This window comes from Hippoglossus stenolepis, chromosome 16 (genome assembly GCF_022539355.2).
Source record: "Hippoglossus stenolepis isolate QCI-W04-F060 chromosome 16, HSTE1.2, whole genome shotgun sequence".
In the NCBI taxonomy this organism is placed as follows: domain Eukaryota; kingdom Metazoa; phylum Chordata; class Actinopteri; order Pleuronectiformes; family Pleuronectidae; genus Hippoglossus; species Hippoglossus stenolepis.
In genome coordinates, this window is record NC_061498.1 from 15,561,084 (window position 1) to 15,585,915 (window position 24,832).

Here is a 24,832-nt window from a genome sequence, read left to right on the forward strand (position 1 = left end):
TCCTTCCTGTGCTGTATTTAGCCTCGTTCTTCCCTTTGTCGTCGGATCGTCGTGATGTCTCTGGTCGAGTGTTCTGTATACTCCTAATCTCTGTCCGGATCTCTGCACTTTGTATCCGTCTCCTGAGCCTCTGCCCGCACCCGAAGCTTCCTTATTTCTCCTTGTCCCCAGTTTGGTTGGTTAAAGATCGTTTTGATTAAATTATACTGTGTGTTTAAACTCGTCTGGTCAACTGCCCCACACTGTGACAATAAGCTCTTTTGATATTTCAATACATTTTAAACTAATGTCAAAAATTCAATAAAAGAAATTAAAATACACAATGGTAAATGGTAGACTCCCTATATGCTTTCTTGCGCTTAAAATGTAAGAGAATTAAAATATATGATTTATGTATATTTAAATGCAATCACGACGAATAAACAAACAAACTGTTTGTTAAGTCATTTATCAAGCAAACATGCCAAAGAGTTGCTGGTTTCAGATTCTAAAATATCTCTTTCATATATTATATTATAAAATTAGAGGTCACTTTGTATTGGAAGGTGCACTAGGGCTTTTACATAAAGTCATACAGGTTATAGAAAACAAAGCTAAATCAGGCTTTCAAATTGTGACACTGGTTAAAGACAGACAGCTCCATTCATCAGTTTAATCAGCAATATCTTTGTAGAAGCTATAGACTGTAAGTGCCAATGCTTTTTCAATGCTCATTAACGCTTATTTCACTCAATCTATAGCAGTTTTGTGCTGAGAGCATCAGGAATGCTTTTTCTGAGACCTCACTTTTCTTATTCTCGCTGAAAAGAGAAGTCACACACACTGTACCTACAAACACAGGGATACAAATAACACACTCGACTGTGCACGTTGAGTCATGTAGATGTGTATTCCATACAGGCTCTAACGACAGTAGAAGTCAATGTCATTGTCGATGTCGCAGAGGAGAGGATGTAAAGGCACCGACTACAAACATGCCCCCGGGCGGCATCTGTAGCACAGCCTTTACCCTGACACAGACAAAGTCCTGATGCAGAAACGCCAAGCTCTATTCACAGCTCTGCTTTGACAGCTTGACTCACAGAGAGATGATTTCGTCTTAAGCCCACAGCCTCCTATATAACACCAACCCTCTCGCACTGACGGTAATATTAAGCGACACAAGCTTTTCAAACACAGCTCCATCAAAAGCTTCTCTGACACCAAGTATGCGCACCCTCCTCGCAAATAACTTGTCTGAGCTCCATTTTTGAAGTTCCAAAGTTGAATTCATTTATTCATTCAATTTCTCCAGAGATTACCAATTTCTTTCCCAGTGCTAAAAAAAATACTAATAAAAACTCCTTTCTTTGGACTTCAAATCTTCACATTTTCAATCTCCCTAGAACTGAGCCTGTATTCTCAGAACAGGGAGCTATGGAGAAGTTAATGTTATCAGCCTTATTTCTCAGTGAGACAGCTCAGTGGCAAACCTGCAGATCACAGAGCACGAGGCAGCCATCCCCCACGGTGCACTAATAGCCGGCAGGGCCACACGCTCACGTAATTGCAAGAGGAAATTCAATATGACTTCTCAGTGGTCTCTTTTTTTTTTATTCAAATGAGACGTTATTGGATGCAAGGGAGCAAGGCCTCGTGCATTCAAATGATTGATTTCTCTCTCTAATCTTCTCGCCTTTGTTCACCTCCCTCGCTCATTCCCTCTCACACAACACTTAAATCTAAAAGAAAATCACCGTAAGATGTTGGTTCCTAATGAGTTTCACACTTTTCTTAATGTTAATGCTTAAGTAGCTGTTACTGCTGAGTGAAAGTATAAATAAGAAAACTTTCTGAGAGAAAACAACTGGTATAGTCACTTATTTAAGATGGTTTTGGCAGGATGAATCATTTGTTCAGCAGCTCTAACAGATATTGGAAATAATCACGTCTCCGTTTCCTTGAAAGCAACTTTTTTTCCTTCAAAAAAACACATGCAGCTGTCTCCTATTAAAATATATTTCCAGAGGGGTCTACAAAACTTGAGTGACACAGTTACAGCAAGAGAAATAAAAAAACCACTCCAATCAAACTTTGCTGTGTGAAACCTCCTCTGATGTGTGTAGCAAATTGGCACTGGATTTAAAACAAGAATTCATTTGCATTCAATGATCCAAGCTGTGTGTGTGTGTGTGTGTGTGCATGTGTTGGGCATGTGAGAGCCACGCTGTTCCAACAATGCAACCAATTAAAGGCGAGAGACGAGGAAACGAAGTGTCTGAGAGAAGCCGGTATACGCTCCTCCTGCATCATACAGAATAACGTGTATGTTATTTACACTTCGGTGAGTTACGCTGAATGCTCTTATGGTGTGGGAGTCTGCGTCCTTGTTGCTAATTGCATGAAGCTTTTGCGGCTTTCGACTACGGTTTTTGTGCCTTTTCGGTTTTTCCACAAATAATTTTCCTCAGGGTGGGAGGGGAGTGGACAAGGCCGAGCAGAGGAACTGGTGTGGGAGGAGAGAAAGTTTTCCTGATGCTCCTCTAACTCCCTCCTGACAACAGTTGATAAAGGTCAGAAATTACTCAGTATTGAAATCAACTTATTATGTATGTATTATTTATGTTTTTCACTGCCCATGGGCGCTTATTTCTCAAAAATGCACATTCAAAATGGATCCACCGCCCCCTCATTTCCCAAAATAGAATCTGATCTAATTCGACTCTCTCAGAGATTTTAATCTGACAGAATGTTAGATTCCGCTCTTTGCAGCCGCCCTGACCACATTTCACCTACGTCAAACCACAGGAAGATAGTTGATGCTGATGTAAGTTTCAACAGAAACCTAATTCCTATTGTTAGGTCCAACTTCCTCCAGCTCGGAACCATCTCAAACAAATCATGTTCCTGACCATGTTGTCATTGCAGTCTCTTGCACATAGCCAATCACAGAATTTAAGGGGGTTCTCACAAACTTGTTACTGCCGACTAATGTATTCAGCTGTTCTTGGGAGCCCCCTCTTTGCCTTAACCCTGTTGCTACACCCCTGCTCACTAATTTCATCTGAACCCTTTGTAATCACCTCTTGATCCATGTCGACTCCTACATTTATCTCAGGACTTCTCAGCCCTTTCAGAACCCCCCCGACGACTCAGACTGTCCCATCACAGCATATTGGCTGTGTCAGGGACAAGAACCTTTTCTGTAACAGCTCCTCGGCTCTGAAATCACCTGCCAGAGGCCATTAGAGGGGCTGAGCTTGTTGATGCTTTTAAGATGCAGCTTAAGACCCACTTTTATTCTCTTGCTTTTAACTGTGTTTAATCAGTGAATATTTCATTCGAGCCATTGGCTTTAAAGGTGTGTTAAAACGTCTTATTGGTGTCGTTCTCTTGTTTTATCTCCACAGAAAATAATCACAGTTGCTTGCAGTACTGACGTCGTATCTCCGCCTCAATTTGCGGTTCAATTTCTGAGGAGCCACCATAAGTACGCTGTAACCTCCTTTACACAGCATAAATAAAGAAGAACATTGTTTACACTCTCTATCTTGCATCATAAAACCATTATTTCTCATGCAAATATTGTGCCGCACTGTTACAGCTTAAGTCCGCCTGTCAACTAGACACACAGACACACACTTTGTACCTTTGTTACTCTAGGTGTTCATATCCATATTCCACATTGTCAGCAGTTTTCCTGGAGATTAAAAACTGATTTCATTGAAAAAAGGTAGTGGTTGTTTTAAACATGCTTTTGTGAACCATCCCTTAAGGATTGACTGTGTTTGCATGTCTGTGTGTCAGCCCTTTGATAAACTGGAAGCATTCCCAATGTGAAGCCCACCTCTCTCCCAATGCATGCTGGGATACGCTTCAATTTGTTCCTCAACATTATATTTAAATATTCGAGGATTGAGAAAACATCTCTTACTGACTTTACTGCTTTAGAGGCTGAACCCTTGATTTTTGAACACTTTTTGAAGAAAAGTAAAGTAAAATCACAAAGCAACTGTCTCATGTGACTTTCACGAGTTTTTCTCAAGAGTTTGGATAAAGAAAAAGGTAAAAACATTACGACTGTTTCAGAAAAAGTCAAAACACAGAGTGTTACAAAACCTCAACACGGTTTGACGAGCTAACATTTAATCAAACTGACACAGTTAATTAAATGAAGGAGGAATGACCTTTCATCCATCTGACTATCCATCCATTCAATTGAACTCTAACCCTCTGCACTTCCTGTCTGTTTTGATGTTGCTCACTGACTTGACGAGGCCTTCACACACAAAAAGAGGTCAAACTGAGATGATTCTCTTGATAAATCAAAACGTTTTACAAGTGACACTTGCACTGAATCTTCTCAAAGACCTGTTGTGTGTCTGCAGAGCAAACAAACAAAGTCCAGTCACAGATGGACCCTATCGAGCTCCCAGAGTAATTTCTTTTCTTACAACAGTGCTTTGGAATTCATGATGATATATTCTATCTGCTCCAAGTTGAGCCCCATCAAGCTTCAAATACTCTCTGGTGTTGCTCATCTTTAAAGCAGGTTTAGCATTAAATAAATAATCCCTTTCCTTTGCAAATAAGGATATGTGAACCAGAATATAGGAGATATGTGTCTATGCGGACTTACCAAGGGCAGGCTCAGCACAGTCTTTGTACTGCTCAGGCGTGCAGTATGGAGCATTACCTGGGAACAGTTTGAATGAAATGGATTAGAGGAGGAAACTGGTCAGTGGCAGCGATTAAACATTAATGTTCTTAGTCGACTCTACAAATAAAGTGTAAGCAGTTCGATGAATTTAGAACAAGGTGCAGCACCCCTTTCTTGACAGACGCATTAAAATCCCAGGACTTTTTAAAAATGGCAACACCTAACATCCAGTATTGACTTGTCATTTCAATACCAGGCCTCTTGATGCCATTTAATTTCACATACAATACTGCAACCTTGCTAAAAAACTCTGTTGATGAATGCATGTTCAATACACAAGCCGAAGGCCGAGGTCGGAGCAGCAGCAGTGATTCTCACCGGGCATGTGCACCATCCTGCAGTTGCAGTTCTCCACAATGTAGCGGGTTTCACAGTCAATCCTGCAGGCGGTCACACTGTAGACCTCGAAAAAGCCCGACTCCAGAGCCTTCGACTCGCACTCTCCCCACGGGGGAGGCAGGTAGGTCAGCTACAGAGGAGAGAGGAGGTGATTGGTCAGTTCCATGGGGAAGAAAGAGTGCAGCTAGTTTTTCCTGAAACACACCCACACCAGGGTTTTCTGCAGAGTCCAGAAATTTGATTTAAGACTTGTAAGACACAGAGAGCAACACAACACCTTTGTTGACCTGCATGTCTGTCGAGGAATGATGGGGAACCAACAGGGACAGCAAAAGTGAAACTGGCGACCTGTCCAGGGTGAACACAGCCTCTCATCCAATGTCAGGTTGCTTCAGCTCCCCCCATGACCCTCATAAGGCTTGGTGGTACAGATAATGGATACACAATCTGCTGCTGCACCAGTTTTAGTTGTATCAAAATAGCCCACAGCTATTCAAAACAAAAGTCTAAAGTATAATTTAGAATTGCCCTCCGGGGACAAATAAAGTAGTTTTGAATTTGACTTGAATTTGTATAAAGAAATGGGTAATTCATTCACTTTTTTTGAAAGTGAGTTCAGTGCTTCTCAAGATTTTTGAAAACCAATCAAAACAAATTCCATGTATCACAAATGTTGACAGATTGACAGCAGCTTAACCAAACATGTTCCCCAGTCATTGAAACTAAGCCAGTACAGAGAAGCAGAGGAGCCTCACGACAAACCAGGCGGCGCGGAAAACAATTCAACAGATCGCCAGAATCTGTCGGACAAAAACCCCACAGCATCCGGTGACAACAGAAGAAAAACTCCAAATGGTCTCCTCCTGCTCCTGCAGCTTTGAAGACTGGGACGGCAGACGAGGGACGGGGGACACCAGGCGGAGCAGCGTGAAGGCCCATCTGCTCCACAACACGGGCCGCGTTCTCTGCCCGCGCTCTCTGTTACCATCACCCATCATCCACTGTTCCCCCAGTTCCCTTCAATGTCATCACAACGCATCCCAAGCGAGGTTTGCTTTCTCTGCCAAAAGAGCAATTCTTTTTTGGACGAGGCAAAACATAGCATCCTGCCAGGTGAAATTTGGCCACAGTTTGCTTGTTAGCACTGACAGGATTTGAAACCCTGCCCTCTGCTATCAGGCGATGTTGTATCTCTGCTTCGAGGGAGTTTGATGCCGTAGCACTGCAGATACAATCACTTCCCCGACACTTACGACAGTAAATTCAAATGCAAACCCAACAGATATCTAGTGTGCTGAATATTACAGGCTACAGAGGGTCCGGACCACTTTGGGACATGGCTATGATGTCTCCTGGGATAATTAAACATGCCCTAACTGCTGCCAGCAGCGAGTGCGAGCAGTGAATACCAACATGCAGACGCTATTAATTTTATTAGGGACTTAAGAAAGGTGCATCTCAGCTATCCTTAACATTTAAAGATCACCTTCACAACCTCGGCTCACCTCAGCTTCAGGTCATATTAGAGCTGGCGGTGGCTGATTCCAGATCTGATTAGTTTTCCGTAATCAGATAATCTGAGGTGCTCAATCTCAGTTTTCACTATGAGACCTGCTGACCCGATTATGGTCTGTCTAATAAGAGCAGAGGCCTGTGCCCCACTCAGCATGCTATTAATCAATGTTCCATCTCCCTGTTGTAGCAGAGCAACGCTGTAATTAGGCCTTACAATTAGGTCGGAAAGGGGCATAGTTTAAAGAAGGTCGGATTTTAATGAGATCGTTGAATTAACACTGGTTAGTTGAGCTGAATTCAGAATCAGGGTTGGAGCTGAGCCTCGACATCAAATCAGTGTCCAGAAGCAAGGTCCGCATTTCTTCTCTGTAAACACATTCTACGTGTGAATATGCAGCTTCTGCAGACGAGGGACAAGATTTGGGGGCTGTAAGCCTTCGGGTTTCTGTTTCGAGTCTTCTCCATCTTCCGTTTGCTGCATATAAGCTTCATATGCATTCACGCTTTCTAGACCATACACCCCCAAAAATAGCCTCGTGCCCAAGATTGCAAGTCCAAACAAAAAAGAAAAATATTGTCTTTTCTTATTTAATATTCCTTTTACTGACAGTACGGAGAGACAAAGACTTTGAGCTTGAATCAAAATGCAGCAAAGGAATAATGGAATAATGGAATAATGAAGACTTTTTTTCATCCTTTGGAAGAATGACTTTCTCGGCTGAGGGAACACCGTGCCCCTTTAGCATAAGTCAAAAGTCAATAGAAGGGCAATTTCAATGTCTGGAGAGCTTAAATTTAAAATCGCCTGTCTGAGCGTGAGGACTCATTTAGCCCGAACCGTAGGCTGTGCTCTTTGTGCCTTCAGCTCACTTGATTAAGCCGCTTTAATCTAGGCCCAATATTATTAGCCAAAATGAGTTCATTTAAACTCTTTGTCAAAGTCATTTTTCAAAGGCAGACTCATATGGTACGGTATCTGTTTTAAAGATCCACTAATCGCCACGTTTTTTCTTTTTTATGCTCCACGTAGTCTCATTCCAAATCTTCGCTCCAGATTCTCTACCCATATCATCATTATCCTGATTGTTTTTGGACATATTTTAAAGTGAACCAGGGGTTTCTACAGTGGATGAAGCTTGAAGGTGGGAACTTCTCACAGCCAGACAGTTTTTTTCAGAGTAATCATATTACAAATCTTGCATTAATTAGCTAGAGCTAAATTTGCTGTGTTTCCCGCTGTGTGGCCCCTGTGGAGAGGGGCAGTGTTTTCACAGCAGGCGGGCAGACGAGGGCCTGTCTTCCCCCTGCCAGTCACAGAACTGGGCTGACAGATGAGCGGAGACGAAAACCCTGGAGGCTCATTACCCGCAAAGCCCAACCATCTCTGAATAGGTCTCCTCATCTCCTTCCTGCTATACCGCTGAGGTGACTCTCTGTACTGCAGCACCACACTGAGCTGTGATGTGCTGAGGCGAGGTTTCAGATGGGAAATCAGGGAGTCTAGTCTGTAAGCCAAGTTATATTTTACTTACATTAGCAATGATGAAGAAGCACAAAATGTGTTTGAATCTTTCACAAATTAGAAAATTATCTGTTCTTTCATTCTACTTTTCTACCGTCACAGTGACGTTTTTCTTTTCTGAAGCGTGGTCTCCTGTCTTTGTTTCATGTGCTTTTTTGTATAAAGCCATTCAGAAAACTGTGTTAAGTGTTTTCATGGAAAAGAAAAAGGCTTTTTTCTATTATCAAACTAGTGGGAAAATCGGTTTTCTTTCATCCCCAACCTCAATAATGGATAGTTGCGTTTTCTTTTTTATATAATATCTTAAAATTCTTACCAGTAAAAGCCGACTGTGACCTGCATACTTTCAACTGAAATCATGATTAGTCCCCTTTGTATCAAAAATCGGGCTGACATCTTGAACTTTCAACATTACTTGGAGTCTGCACAGTGATTGTAGAGTGGAGCCGCAGTATTGACGCACTCCATCAATCATCGTCATTCAGAGCTGACTCTTGTTCGTATAGCATCAAATAACTCAGTAAAACCTGAAACATGACAACTTAACAAACATCAGTGTGACAAGAACATAAACCATCTTTGACACAAATTAATTTACCACTTTGAGTTTTTGGTTTGGCCCATGTACTAACATGGAGGAGGCAGGGTTTATGACCTAAACTCCATCCAGCCACCAGGGGGCGATCAACAGGATCTGACTTCACTTTTGGGGATCTGCCATTTTGTCCAACTTTATATACAGTGAGAGTGAGAGACAAACTAAACTACTACTACAGCCACATCATTGAAAGACGGTTAGTAATAATTAATTAATAAAACAGAATCAGCCCAAATTAAAAGCCAGATTCAAAAGGTAGGACTTTAAATTAGATTGAAAATTTTCAATGGCTGGCTCAAAACCTAATGTGGGACAGAAGACTGTTACAGAGCTTGGGGCCAGCAACAGAGAAAACCAGGACCCCTTCAGCTTTTAGACGAGAAACAAGGACTTATAATTGTGAGGACGACCAAAATGACATGGGGCAAAATATGGAATCAGGACATTAGTGATATAAGAAGGGGTTACACCATTGAGAGCTTAGTAAACAAATAGTAAAACATTGAAATCAATCTCGTATTGAACTGTGTGATATTATACAGTAAGGAGCACACCAGCATTGAACTGGACCGGAGGGGCATTTGCATGTTTGTGCACATGCTGTTTAATGTGCTGCAGCTTTAGTAGGACCTGCACAGCCCAAAAAAATGTGAATATTGGAATTGTGTCAGAAACAGAACTTCAAACCAACGCCAACATTACTAAGTATCTGCTGCATGAGTAAATAAACAAGTGTTTATCCACAGTTTCCCTGTATCAACCTAAAAGGTGGCAAAATGTCAGCGTTTGTTTCCCGGCTTGTTTCTGCTGCAAGTGGCCAAAAAGAAAATGAGATCAGTGACTGACAGCCAGTGGTTACCTAAAGAAAACAAATATCATTGATATTCCAAAAACAGGGGCCGTCTTAAAAATTTGAAGGGAACAAATGTATCTGAACAGAAAATCGTCAGCTCCGAGAAGGGCAACCCAGTGCATCTCCCACTGCTGAGACAGACGATGCATTTTCAAAAGCTTCACGTGGCGGTAGAATAAACAGAAAGAGACCAACAGAAATAGAGACAGAACAATGAGACAATAACAGAGAATAAACAATAAGATTGGTAACTGACACGCATTAGTGGGGTCACATCACAAAAACATTAATCTGGGTAGTGTTCCGTTCAACTCAACCAAAGAACGGAAACGAAAGAGAAGTGAAAAACGACCCAGCGACGATGAGTGAAATGTGCTGGAGTCCTTATGTGATGGAGCAAAGGTTCACTTTGATTGAGTGGAGCGAAGCACCTCTCTACCAGCAAGGTCAAAGCCACAGACAACAATCACCAAGAGACCAAAGAGGCCAGTTGAGGGTCAGGAGGGAATTGAAACACACATGCAGCCATAGAATTATCCACACACACACCCACCCACACACACACACACACACACACACACACACACACACACACACACCTTATTTTCTCCAGATGAAATGCATGTATAAACTGCAAATGTCCAAGTGAGACACTCAGACTTTCTCCTGGCCTCCTGCTAAATGTCGGTAGATATCTGGGAGAAGTACATGTGTGAACCCAGCAGGGGATCCCCCGCTGAAGTCTTGTTTTTGCATCCGTGTCCCGCTGCGTTGTACATGTGTGAAAGGCAAACTGCGGGTAAACTATGGACTTTACCCGCAGGTCATGTCTGAAACGGATACACACACACACATATAAACAAAAAATACCATCACTTATTTCTTTTGATCTCGAAGCGATAAGCCCAACATGCGCCTTAGAAGAAAAAACAGCACGAGGAAGAAAGATGATTTTAAAACAAAGTGTAAATCAGTGGAAGTAAATAACACCTACCCTCTGCTCCTGTGTGGCGACAAAAGTCTGGAATCCGGGGGCCACGCCGAAGCCCAGCTCGTGAACAAACGGGGGCTCCGCCTGGCTGTGGATCTGCACCCGCACACCTGCCTCAAAGGCTGTATCCTCTGGAAGGAAGACAGATGGAAAGTCCCGGTAAGCTGATTTATTCAGCCAATAACACAGACAGAAAAAAATGTCTTTAGGCTTTTTGACTAGTTCAGATAAACTGCTCAGGGAACAGAGGAGCAGGAAAAAAGTCAATACTCATGAAAACTTGACACTCAACCAATGATGTGACAGAGAGTTCAGACTCAGAGCTTCCTGTTTGAAACAGCCTTTTAGCGATGAACTTCAGGCTTTGGACTCATGTTGTGGACTTTTAAGATTGTCTTTAGTTTAACACGCTGGCAGAGATGTGCTGTCCTATTTGTCTTGACATCAAACGCTGGTTGAGAAGAAGGCTTGGCGCTGTCTCTATAGATGAAACAACCCCGTTCCAGCCCATCAGATCACTCGTACACACACACACACACACACACACACACACACACACACACACACACACACACACACACACACACACACACACACACACACACACACACACACACACACACACACACACACACACAATGAGAGAGACAAGGACAAAAGGACCCATAACATTTATAGGATAAGAGAGGATGGACTTTGTGAAATCGATAAAGTTCTCTCTCCATGTCCTCACACTCTGCGGTTTGCTCTCGGACATTGAGTCAAGGTTTTCTACTGCCAGCTGACTGGGCCTGACTCCTCAGGCCGCCCTGCACACACACACACACACACCCTGCTGTGATTGGCTCATCAATCAAACATCAGCAGCGACTGATGTGGCGACAGCTAGGATGCATTCATATCAAGGAAGAGATGAAGGGATCCAACACTCTGCCTTTGGTTGTGTGTTATCTTCGGTTTTTGAAAGGACATCAGCACGCAACAGTACAGTGTGTGTGTGTGTGTGTGTGTGTGTTTGTTAGTGTGAGAGGTTGAAAGATTGACAACGAAACATTGGCTGTGTGAGAGAAATGGTATAACTGTATGATAGTAGGCTAACTGAAAGAGTGTGCATAAATGTGTGTCATTCATTTCATCATTTTGAGAAAGACAGACAGACAGACAGACAGACAGACAGACAGACAGAGAGAGAGAGAGAGAGAGAGAGAGAGAGAGAGAGAGAGAGAGAGACTGTGTATTGATGTGTGTGTGTGTGTGTGTGCGCGTGGAAGTTAAATCATTTTTTTGTGTCCAATCCTGTGAAGTGTCTGTTATGTCCAATAATATATAGCATCATATTCCATCCAGTGAAGGTCTTGTATGTGTCTGACACGTTTTATGTCCTTTATGTCTCAGCCGACACTGTCCAGCTCGAACTTGTCATTTTTAATGTGACCATTGTACCATTAAAAAGCTATTACCTTTTTATGTGGTGAGGAAATACACATTCTCTCCCACACAATAAGGAAACTGCAGCCTCAATATTTGAAGTAGTATTATATATTGTATGACTAAGTATTGTTGAACATCTTATTTCAAACTCTTGACATTATCTTATATCTAATACAGGTTCCAATCTTTTGGGAAGAATTTCCATTTTAAGGTGCAGGGATTTGATCCTATTGAGCCGAACAGGTTATTTCTCTAGATTTGTGGTTTGATGCTGTTAAAGGAGATAAACTAAACTCATAATGAAGTTCAAAATTTTAATTTGGGTTAATACTTGAAAAGGTGTACATGCCCGAACGTTCAGAAAACACATTAACTGAACTTCCTGGATTGTCTCACCTGTGCCACGCTCCCTCCCCTGTGTTGTCTAAGTGCAGGGTTCCCTTCGGTCTGAATGTTCGCAAAATAAAGTTCCTGACCAAACCTTGAAACACTACCCTGCACCAAAACTACACATAAAGACATAATGTGCAGAGGAGTGTCCCTAATTTAACTATTGATGATTCAATTGTACCTGTTTTCATTGGATATATAAATGTAGTGTGGCATGTAAAGGGAAAACACAGCTAAATGTCCTTATAGCAGTTGTTGGATAAATGCTCCATTAACAGCTGTAGCAAAACTATCATACATAATTATCCACAGTTGTCCAACAACTAATTTAAAAACAAATTAAAAAAGCTGTATTGTCGTGCTCTGTGATATATCCCTTCATTATATTTAACAATAAACAGTGGAAACAAGGAACTGGATCCCTGAAGCTGCACATAATGAAAAAAGAGACTAAGTACAAGGACTGTTCATTGTGATAAAGGGATGTAGCCCAGTGCAACTGTGTGCTTCTTTAGTGTGTCTTTGTACGACAGTAGTGTTCTATAGGAAAGAGGTGTGAGCTGTCATGCTGTGGCTGCGTGTAAAATATGTGTATTGTTGGTTTTGGCCTCGTCAAGAATAATAAAAAAGATAAACTTAGATCAGCTTTATCATTTAACTTCAAAGGTTAGTGTAAATTGGCAGAAATTCAACATATACAATTTTTTTACTGCTCTATGAATGAGAAGCTTTATTGCAGCTACTGTTCCCTGTTAAACAAAAATAAGCTTCTATTTGTTCTGCTGTTGTGTGTTTGTACTGTTCGCTGTTGTCAAGCGAAGTGCCTGCTGTAACACACACATCCATATGTTAATATATTGGCTGAACTCGGTTGGATTTGATGTCAGATGTTTGCAGTTAATGCTTGTTTATATTAAAACGACTAAAAACAGACTGAACACGACTTCTAGCAGTTTAATCTAAAATGTGTGAATATCAACCTTTAAATTATTTTATTTTGAAAATGTCATGGAGTGCAATACATATTCAGATCATCACATGGAACAGAAACAAGAGGAAGCCTCTAAAGACAAAACACAACAGAGGTATGAAATGGTTTCTAGGGATGATATACTATAAGAATTTGAGAAAATGACTCTACTTGTCACTTGATTAATAATTAGTCAACATTTTTCTAAGGAGTTTATGGTCTAAATCTCTAGTTTCAGGTCGTCTTCAGTAGAGCATGACGCTCATTAAGCTAATTATGGTCAAATAGACAATAAAGCACCATAGGCATTGGGAGTGAATATCATGTGATTGACAATGAGTACTGTGCAAGGAGAGCAGGTGGTTAAACACAACAATGTTTTTCTGCACTGTGTTTCAGCTGCATTTTCTTTACACTCACTTGCTATATTCGAGTCAAGTGACCAAATAGGTGATTATACAAACATATAAAGTGACAAATGGTGGTGTTATAGATAGATGTAAAAACATTGAGAAACTGCATTGGGACTGATGAAGACATTGATCTCATAGGGCAAGATATTAATTCACACTGAACAAGTCACAACACTTCGATCTCTTACTGAGAGTGAAAATGAAATGTTTGTGTTTGCACACTGCATCCATCTGTCTGAATAGACAATGAAGTCTGTGTGTGTGAGAGAGAGCATGTGTGCGTGTGTGTGAGCGCGCGCTCGTGTGTGTGTGTGTGTGTGTGTGTGTGTGTGCGTGAGTTGCGGATTGGACCTCGCTGCTTGTTTAGGCTCCAGTCAGCTCAGCTCTCCTTATCATAAAATGATCAAGAGGATCGTGGATAAGCATGTTTGCTGTATCTGAACAAAGCTTGAGCAGAATCAAACATAGCTGCACAGATCTGTAGTTACTGTGTATTTCATCAGCACTATCATGCTCCTTTGACGGAGAGTGACTTGACAAAATGAAAGAGACACAGATGAAATTAGGATGCGACCGGCAGCCACGCACATAACTTGAATCTCCCTGCTTTGTGTGGCACTGAATGAATTCAGGTGGTGTTCTGTTTTCACCGCCGCCCTCCTTCAGCATTTCAAGTTGTTTCAATTTTACACTGTGGAAAATGAGAGGGAGATGATTTCATCAACCAGTGCAAAGACTAGTGGTGAAGTTGCACATTGCAGGTGAATACCCCTCACCTCACCCTCCCCTTCCAAACATTAACGAGAATCTGTGGTAGCTTCAGTTGTCATAAAAACTCAAAAGGTGTTTAGTTTGTCCAGTCTGGGCTACTGTAAAACACATGGCAGCCTCCGTAGAGATGACCCGCTCCCGATGTAAATATAAAGTATTTAAATATAAATGGCTCATTCTAGAGTTAAGAAAACAACAATTTGTACAATTTAAATGAAACACACTCTTGAAAATTGCATGAGATCATGGGAGCTGTCTTCACCACAATTTATTTTCCCATAATCTTCTCGTGTGGCTTGGTTCCCCTGTGCGACGGAACGTGCAGGAAGCTTAAATCAATAATTATCATACATTATGATCATACGCCGTTTGTCCCGGACGTTATGGCAGAGACAGTCAAAGCCATGGGAAAAGCTGATATGACACAATTAAGCAAATTAAAGGCGACCAAAACATCCCATTACCCTGATTAAAATTGGGGATGTCGCTGGTTTTTCACCATTATTGGAAACATTTTGGATAATGTAAGTACACAATTCAACACAATATATCACAGAGGTCTAGTGGTTAGTTACATATTGTATCTTTAAATATCTTTAAAAATTAAAATAAGTAAAATATCATCAGCCACATGTCAGCTTCTCATTTTCAATACTTAAGCTCTTCTATTCCCTCTGCTTCTCTACATATTTAGCGTTCACGCTGCCCTACTTTTATTTCAGATAAAAATACAACAGGCACATTTTTAATCTAAAAATATACACCAATTTCAGCTTAACTTACAGCCATCACGTTGAGCTAAAAGGTTGTACTTTCCCTGTTTGCACAAAATATTAGTTTAAGTTCGCTGTGGGGTGGCAATTTACTTGTGCAGCCACTGAGAATGATTTACAATTTACAACAACAACAAAAAAAGAAGAAATGTCCTCTGAACAGCATCAAATGAGACTTAGAGTCGCTCATGATACTGCAGCTGAATCTCCTCTGAAAATATCACTGTCATGGATTTCTGGACAAAGTGTCAGAGGATCAAGATGTCCTGAACAGAAGCAACTGATGTTTGATGCATTTCAGATAATGTATGCACAATTACCATTTAGCCTCAGTACACCCTTCACCCACTAAGGTGTTGGTGACACTGACACACACACACACACACGCTCACAGACAGACACGCGCACACAGACGCACACGCACACACTGACCAAACGGCACAAAGGAGATGACAAGTAGAAAAGATAAAAGGATCAGGAACTTTCCACTTCCATTTTGCACTTGGTTTAACATGTAGCTGAACAATCATCTTTCTGCTCCTTTCAGGTGCTCCTCAGAGTGCTCTTCACCAGCTCTTTGATTTAATAACGGCACACACAAAGCGTGCACAGGCACAGCAAGATTTTTATTTTTCATTTTTTGCACTGCACTCAAATGTTTGTCGGGCTTTGGTCGCCTGTTTGCCACATAAAGTGGGAGCTGAGATCAGAGATGATAGATGGCACATTGATGGGAAACCTAACAGGAGGATACAGAAAGCACAGACTGGTGATGAGCCCCACCACTGTTTACCTACAAAGTGCTGCGGGTGTAAATTAAATAAAACATGGCAGCATTTGTTCGGGGGGGGGGAAAAATACATAAAGGCGATGTAAAGATATAAACAGAAAAAAATAAAACCTTAGTGCAAAATAAAAACTACAATCAACAGGGAAAAGAGAAATGAAACAAGCAATGTGAGAGATATTGAAGACCTCTCACATTCTCAGAGAGGAGATTTAAAAATGACAAGAGTTCCATAACTCTGTAATTCTATGCATATCTTCTCCATCCTGCATCACTCCATCACTGACATTGTTCATGTAGACATAGTGGGTGAGCAGCACAATGTAATTGATTGCTTAGGAACTCTGAAATGTCAGCTTTAGAGTCAATTTACTCGAAGACAAAACTCTCTCATGTGTATAATTAAAAATGCTGTGTGTATATATATATGCAGTATATGTATATATTATGGCAGACTTTGACAAAAGATGAAATTGGACTTTAATGTAATCACAGTTTCATATAGACTGGGGATCGTTTGAAGGTCTTTCCACCTCACTGCAAACATTTTGGAGCTCAGCTGCTGAAGGGAAACATGGCGGGTGCAAACAGGCCACTTTGATCAAGACTGCTTGACGAATCTGATGTTGAAAAAAAGGCCTTTCCAATTCCCAATCTGCAGATAACTTATCAGGAGAGGTCAGTGTGTGGCAGATGTTGAATTAATTATTCAAAAATTCAATATTGGAAAGTCTTTATGCTAGGCTCATAGATACAAAAAACAAATTATCGCTTTCTAAAAACTGTTAGTCTGTTCTTGTTTTTTTCATTATCTATTCAGAGCATTTCTGAAATTAGAAATTAGAAATGACAAAAACAAGTCTTGTGTCATGGAGGCAACATGTTTTCACATATATGTAGCAGGCGTCTGTGAAATCAGCGGTTACACTTTCCAGCCCTTCGTCTATCTACTAATCTAATTCCAGGAATCTCTCTCTGTCTCTCTCTGGAATGCATATCGTTCATCTTATCAGCTTCACACTTGGCATGTGTATTGCTAAAGGCCCAAGGAAGTGCAGAGTCGAATTTGGTACAATTTGGACACGCGATACGTTAAATTACAAAACATTAAGAATTAAAGGCAAGCAGCGCTCTGCAGCAGCGGCGGCTGGGACTCATCAACGTAAGTGACGTTGTCGATCAAGACAATAGTGCGTTCACAGCAAAGACAACTGAGTCTCCAGTTCAGGGTTCTGTGTACTGAGTCCAGCTCCACTGAACTTTGAATAAACAGGTGAACAGCTCTTTGTGCAACAGCGGTGGTGCATATTCAGGGTTCTGGGTTCTGTGTACTGAGTCCTGCAGTGGGTTTTTACTTTCTGTTGCTCAACTAATGCAGGTCACTTTTACAGTTTCAGAAAGAAAGCCGTAACCAGCTTCACCACAGACCAAACAAACAGCCCATTCCAAACAGGCAGGTTTAGAACAGCCCCTGCACTAGTGTAGGAAATGAAAAGAAAAACATGTGTGTGTCTGTTTCAGGGTCCGGTCACTTCCTGGTGATTTCCTTCATCGAAACACCCAAGTCTTTTTGTTAACATCTTCCGGTCAGCTCAGAAATAAGAGAGAGAGACACATCCATTTGTTGTTTCCATCGTGAGCAGTTTGGTTAATAACGCAGTGAGGAGAAAGCTGGGTTTCCAAGCAACAAGCCATCTGTTATCTCCCATCACTTAAACCTTTATCCGTCTCACTCTTTTTTTGTGCCATGAAACATGTTTTTTTCTAATGTTTGTCCATCATGATAAAATGAGGAGGAGTGTCATGGCTGCCCTGCAACTCCCTGGGCAGAGCTGTGTGCTAACAGAGCCCCGGGGACCAACTGCTGTCCTCCGGAAGATGGACAGTAAGAAAAAGCCACGGAAGGGGAGGAGGTGTGGAAAGAAAAAAAAAAGGGTAATTGGTGGGAGGAGAAGGAGCAAGAGTCCCTGTGCAGTGTGTGTGCCCACCATGTCGCCCTGGCTCGGCTGAGGAGACAGTGTACTCCCTGCGGAGGCTGACTCAGCTCATCTGGGCTAATTAAACCACACAGGGATAAACAAGGGCACAGGAAACTGGAGCATGCGGGGGGACAGTGCTCTGCATGCTGTGAGGGTGGTGGCTGGAGTACAGCCTGTACTCATGGATATAAAACCAGGAGATCAGGACAGGGAGCTGTGGGACCTGTTGTCCGTAGACCCACATAGGGAGGGAGGTGGGACGTGGGATTTTTGATGATGGATTTTCTTTAAGTCTGAGCCCAGAGTAAATAATGTCCATCTGCCTGGCAGCTTGTAGCTTGCCTTGTTGCTCTGGGAACTCCCCTGTCTGCCCTTCCACTCGGCTCAGACGTGAGTCGGCCATTCAATGAGCCTCACCGTGGAACAGACAGTCAGCCTCCCAAAAACACTCAATTTGAACCACTAACAAGATCTCTAATACTCACATAGAAAAGGAGGATCATTTCAAGCTGCACTGATCTAAAGCAAAGATTATAAATGAGACTTCAGTGGTCGACTTGAAAGGGTTTTGAATATGGTTTGTGATCAATGAAAAGTCCATGTTTTCTGAGGATACATCCATCTACTCCTAACTACAAATGCAGCCACTGACAGCGTTTAGATTTGGAATACACAGAATATCCTTGAAGTCCATCAGTGTGAATGAGGAGAAGAACTAGTGCTCCAAATATTAATAGGCTCGGTACACTATCAGAAGATGTAATACAAAAAAAAGCATTTGTTAAGCATAATAATACAGTTTCAGTGATGGCCATCTCACATCTCGTAAAAACAGAAGCTTTTTTTGTATTTGATGCTTAATAAGATTTTCTGGGTGTGAAACCGCCCCCGCAGTGATTTCATTACGAGGACCCTCGATCATTTCTGCAATAATTATGGTAGAAATGTTAAAAACAAAAAACACTCTTCACTTCGAGGCTTTGTTTGGTACACAACTGGGGAAATTAAGTTTTTTATTTGATTTTCATGGTCTCAGATTCACTTTGCACTAGAGGTTTCTGTCGTTTTTGTTCAGTTAGAATATACATTTTCTTTTATATTTAAAAAAGGAAAATTGCAAATAGAAAGACAGACACAAGAAAGATGCCAGAACTGTGAGAGACCACTGTAGCATAGAAAAGGTTTTCTGTGTAAAAATATCAACATCGTTAACAGGAATTGTAGGATTAACAAATGGAGGCACAGTGGAGAAAAATATTATGTAGCTCTGTATGGGTCATCTCAATGTACCGCAACCTTCTAGAACCTTCTAGTAACAGTCAGTCAGTGTGAGAAAATATCACTGAGGCAGAAATCATGAGGAGAAAGAATAGCAGTAGTGAAGAAAAGAGAGAGTAGAAAGAAAAGTGACAATCTTGACTTCACGAGTACCGTGGTCTTTTTTTGGCCTGGAACTGAAACACAGGAAATACTCTAAATAATCTTTGAAAAAGAAACAAGGCACTGTCTGTTTTTACTGTCACCTGGCAACAGTGATCTCCTGTGTTAAAGCATATTTTGAAAATAAGACCTCATGACTAGAGCTAAGCAAAAAAGACAAAGATAGATGGCAGGCCTACCCGTATCCCCCCACACTGGCAGATACTCGTCCTGCTGGATGTCCAGCATGATCTCCAGGCCGTTTCCTGTCCCTCCCTTCATGGTGGTGCGGAGCGTCTTCCCTTCCTCTGCAGCGTTGAACATGTAGCACTTCCCATATCTGGTGAACACCTGAGAGGAAGAGAGAGACAACTGATAAGCGATCTGACAACGGCATATTTATGGGGCTAATTTACAAACAGGCGATTTGTCTTTTCAGACAAAAGCATTATTTTAGAAGAAAAGGTTTCATGACCCGTATCGAAAATGCCTATTTTATCCACCAGTGTATATTTCACTTATTTTTCATTTGAAGCTATGGTTTTTGTTGTCACTCTTATTACACACACACTTACAGGTTGCCACTACATGTCTGCATTATGCCATATTGTCAGTCAAATACTTTACAATGTACAAATAGAAATACAAAGAAGTACAAAGTTCAAGGCTGTCTTCCTTGTTGTCCCACTTGGGCATAACTCATTAGTCGCCAGGGTTTATATCCAGTTAATATACATGTATACAACATCAACTGTTACATCAACACATTAAAAACAAATTTAGAAAAAAAATTCTAAACACGATGATTATTGGGGAAGAAGGTTTTAGGGCTGAAGTTAGAACAAGCAGCAGTTTCCCATAATTTCTTCGCAGAATTCTGGGCATTTATCCTCAGTGGACAGTGAATACATAAAGTTCAGGGATGGGGACATTGCCATGATATGTGGAGGACGTCTGTGTGCACAGGTTTGACTGAGGTCTTACATTTACTTAAACACGCACGCGCACGCACGCACTCACGTCTACAGTTGTGTCTCTGTAAAGGACAGTTCTGGAAATAAATGCAGCCTGCCTGAGAGGCACTTTTGCTTCATTCATACATTATCTTACTTTCTTTATTCAGGAGCCTTCCGCTCTTTGAATGGTGCACAGCTCTTAAAAACTAAAGCTAAGCAGCTGTAGCCGGCAGAAGCAGAAATGAGCAACAAGTCAATGCACTTTGTCATGTAATCACTTGAAAGCAGAGAGGACCCTGCTACAGTATGTATCAGGCTTAAAATACTCTCCCTTCAGTCCATGTTGTATTTGTGTTAACAATACAATGACACACTCTATTAGACTACAAGAACTACTGTACGTTGCAAACAATTACCTCCTATACACTAATGTCTACCACCACCTCACCAAGACCCACAGAATGACTTTGAGGCGTTTATGAATAAAAGATCAAGACGAAATCGCAGAGTGCAGCTTATTTACTGTTTGTATACGAGGGTGTGTTTGTGTTGGGGTGTGTGTGTGTGTTGTGTGTGTGTGTGTGTGTGTGTGTGTGTGTGTAACACATGCATAAATGTAAATGAGACTGTAGTTGCAAGGTCTCGAGTCATGAATAGTAATCACCATAACAACCACCCACTTCAATGTCGTGATGGGTGATTGAAAGGAAGTGACTGATGGAAACTGTTTAATAAACCAAGAGCAGCAGTACTCCCTGGACCCTATCAGGAATATTTCAATTTAAACATCAATATGATGATTCTTATATAAATAACAAGCTCCCAGTCTGAGACACACGTCACATGACACATGACTGTATGATCAGTGTGCCACAAATAAACACTGCTGTAATGGTTGTGATACAGTGTTGTCATGCAATCATTTAAACCTGGTAATAACTGGTCATTTACTGGACTGTACAGAACTGTACTCGTTCATTATTTACACCTATGTCTTAAAATAAAACAGCCTTAAAAAACAGTCCTGCAACAAATCCTATCTCCATAACATTCCATACTAAGAGATGCAGATCCAAATTGTAGGTAATTGTGGAGGCTCCAGTTCGTTTGATTTTGAAGTGCTGACTTGCATTTTACTAGTAACCCCCAAAAAAGTGTTTTTAATATTTTTCCTCTATTTTCACTGGATTAAATATCGCAAAGACTTATTCCTATAACTCAGAAACACTTCTGCAGACAGCTAAATTAATATGAAGTTGACTTAACACCTCAGCCTTAACTGATCATTCTAATTTTAATAAAGGACGGAGTTACTGCAGGAGTGTGGTATAAGACTGCATCACCTTTTGCTTGTGTGTACCCTGATATCCTACATGGATGAGGACAAGGCATTTTAATGAAAGGAATAAAAGACCATTGTTGCCAGAATGTGTATTCATGACACAAGGACAGTTGGGCTTCTTCCTTAAGCAAGCAACATGGCAACAAGTTGACAGTTCCCCCAACTCTGCCTCTTCCTGCTATTTTAAGATGCCTATGAAAATCTTCTCTACAAAGGAGGAATATGACGAGTTTGTACAACAGCATTGCTCTGGAGAAGCCTTGGGAGACAGCGATGAGCAGAACTGCAACTCAAGCGTCTGTCAGCTTCTTACAGTGCAAGTAATCTTTTACAAGTCAAGGCTAAGGAGAAACAGTCTTTGGCCATCACCGTCTATTATGTGCCCCTTGCATTATTAAGCATGAACCCCTGAAGAATATTTTGAGCTGTAGGTTTGATCAAAATGAGAGCAGAATCATGACAGTGAGAAAACATACTGATGGCACTTTCAATGCAAAGGCTGCAGGTGATGGGTTCCTGAGAACAAATTTCAACCACCTGTTAAGAATCCCACAACATCGATGTCAGGTCAGACTTAATATTACTACCACATACTGACTTGATAATAGCATTTGTGTTAAAGTCAAGTCATATTTAGGATTTTTCATAGAGTTGAATGCAAATTCCAGTTATGTGGTGGGATATCTAGCTATAAAAGACCAACTGATGAATACCAAAGTCATCTGTCATCCCAATCTTCCTCTACCATAACACAGCTGAAGGCTTGTTGAACACATCTGCTTGGAGTGAGAAATACTGATTGTGATAACTACAATTATGTGTTAACAAAGATCAAGAGGCACTTGAGGCCGGGAGTGTCGACTAACACCTGGATTTCTGACATTAACAGCCTTTTAAAAAAACTGTATTTTTTCGCCTGTACCACATTGCTGATGGTAAAGGCGAGTGTTAGTGGAGATTATTCTTAATCTCTTCTTCATCCCACGTTAAATGTTTCACCTTGATTTTTCAGGATTGTTGCAAAATTCAGAGAAAATAAATAAGCAAGTCGCCTTCGATTTGGTGGTGTTGGAATGAGATGTTTGTAATTTTGAAAAAGACGACAAAATAGAGTGGCAAAGTGCACCGTCAATGGCTGCTTTTTGAATGATCGAGTGTTTTCAGATGGATTCTTCATTTCATGCGCCTCCTCTTTTTTTGACACTGGCCCTTCTCATGGATGGTTTACTGACAAGACTGATCGACTACCTAATGCCGCAGACGTAGTGTGGATTGGAAGAATATGAGGTGCCACATTACAGGTTCATTCACCTCTGGAAAACAGAGGCACTCCTGACAGATATGTATCCTGGCAAAATGAATGGCACACTAGCAGCTGCTGGGGTATAGTGAAGAGCACTGCAGATAAAAATTCCTGGCACCATCAATCATCCTTCGCAGGTACAAGATGTGGCAGGGGTTTTTTTTGTATTGGATTTTTCAGCAGTCACACAAACTCTCCCCACAGAGAAGAGAAACAACACAGAGGCCGCATATGGTGATCCAACATCCAACAATCATTTTTCGAGGTCAGGTCATTTAATAACAACCTTCCTGCACAAAGGCAAGTTTCAGGCCCATCATTACCTCGACGTTTCTTGAATTAAAGCGTTGTCTAACTACTCAGCTGAGCCAATACCACTGCCAAGACAGTCAAAACAGTCAAGTTAATCACGCCACACCAATTTGCAGACTCATAGATATCAGTGCCCTCAATACAGGTTGTTTTTTTCCTTCAAGGTCCAGACATTTTTCCTTGAGCTTCTGTGAAAAATGTCAGAAAAATGCAGTGTCTCACAGTGATGATATATAATTCCTGGATCAGCACCAAACGTCGATGGGTTCTTTCTTGGCCCATGTCCCATCTATCCACCGAGTTTCACAGAAATCTGTTCAATAGGTTGTGAGTAATCCCGCTGACATACACACCAAACAACAACAACTGAACAGGGGTAAAAACATAACATCCTTGGCAAAAGCATTGATGCCTCGGATGAACTTCATATACGCATCTGTTCAAACCGTCCAGAGATTGAAGTTTTCCTTTTAACCCTCTCTGGCTAATTGGTTGGAGACTGTAGCATGAAGCATAATTACCCAGCAGTCATCTGCTAATCCGTCACAAATTTGTGTGCATGATGAGTGCACAGATTGGATGTAATGTTCCCCCATCACTGCTGTTTATTTTTTTATTTTCTTAGCAATTGGCTCCTAACTGTCAACATCTCTCTCAGCCCTGGCTTTTTTTAAATTTTTTTTTACAGGGATGAATTGCTTTCAAGGGGACACTGCTCACCCGTCACTCCTTTTGTCAAGACTGATGATGCTTGACAGACAGGACTAGGTTCAGGTCAATGTCCTATTAGACCTCAGCCAGACAGAGAGGCACCTCTTCAGCCACATGATGACAAAGAACTTAACAAAGCCTTCACAGTGGGACTCTGTTATTTTGCAAATAGTAGCTGCTGACCCTGCTGCTGTCTGGCTCTCCCTCACATCCCTGATGATCTGCCGCCTCAGGTAGAGCTGTCAGATCGGCGAAAGTAATAAGTTCTCAAACCTGTCAATTTATGTAGAAGAGCATAGGAAACGCTGTTCTGCCCTCCAAAAAACGTGTGCTGGTGAAAAGATTTATTGGTCCTCATTTAACAAGTGAACTGCTGGTGAGTAGGCAAAAATACATATTGACTACATCCTCTGTGTTAGGAAGTTTGTCCCAGTTGTCATCTCAGTCTGTGAAGAAGAAAGTTCTGTTGTTCAACTCGGTTGTTGACCTCTGCTCAGCTACTGATAGGTCAATGACAGGGAGTGATTTGATAACTATCTCTGATATAATTAAAATAATCACCTCTTTTGCTAAAACTGCATTAATAAATGAATACATGCAGTGCCAAAGGTATCACTTCTAGTTTCAAACCCACTAACGGCTCTACTGCACACAACAATTTCTGGTGTTCCTGCAACATTTCATCTTTTTCATCAGCTTTCAGAAGTTGAGTTATAATACCAATGAAATGAACACAGAATTTGGACAGAATGCTCTGT

The 24,832-nt window shown here is 41.3% G+C and overlaps 1 protein-coding gene across 2 annotated transcripts in view; it reads right to left on the reverse strand.

The window, feature by feature from the left end:
- The window catches only part of asic2 (acid-sensing (proton-gated) ion channel 2), a 370,810-nt gene that overhangs the window by 9,599 nt on the left and 336,379 nt on the right, over nucleotides 1–24,832 (reverse strand). For both annotated transcript variants that reach the window (XM_035181251.2, XM_035181250.2), the window contains 4 exons: nucleotides 19,651–19,801; nucleotides 10,521–10,648; nucleotides 5,018–5,168; nucleotides 4,619–4,675 (listed from right to left, as the gene is read on the reverse strand). In XM_035181251.2, the coding sequence (XP_035037142.1) occupies nucleotides 4,619–4,675; nucleotides 5,018–5,168; nucleotides 10,521–10,648; nucleotides 19,651–19,801 (487 nt within the window). The remainder of the gene's footprint in view (nucleotides 1–4,618; nucleotides 4,676–5,017; nucleotides 5,169–10,520; nucleotides 10,649–19,650; nucleotides 19,802–24,832) is intronic.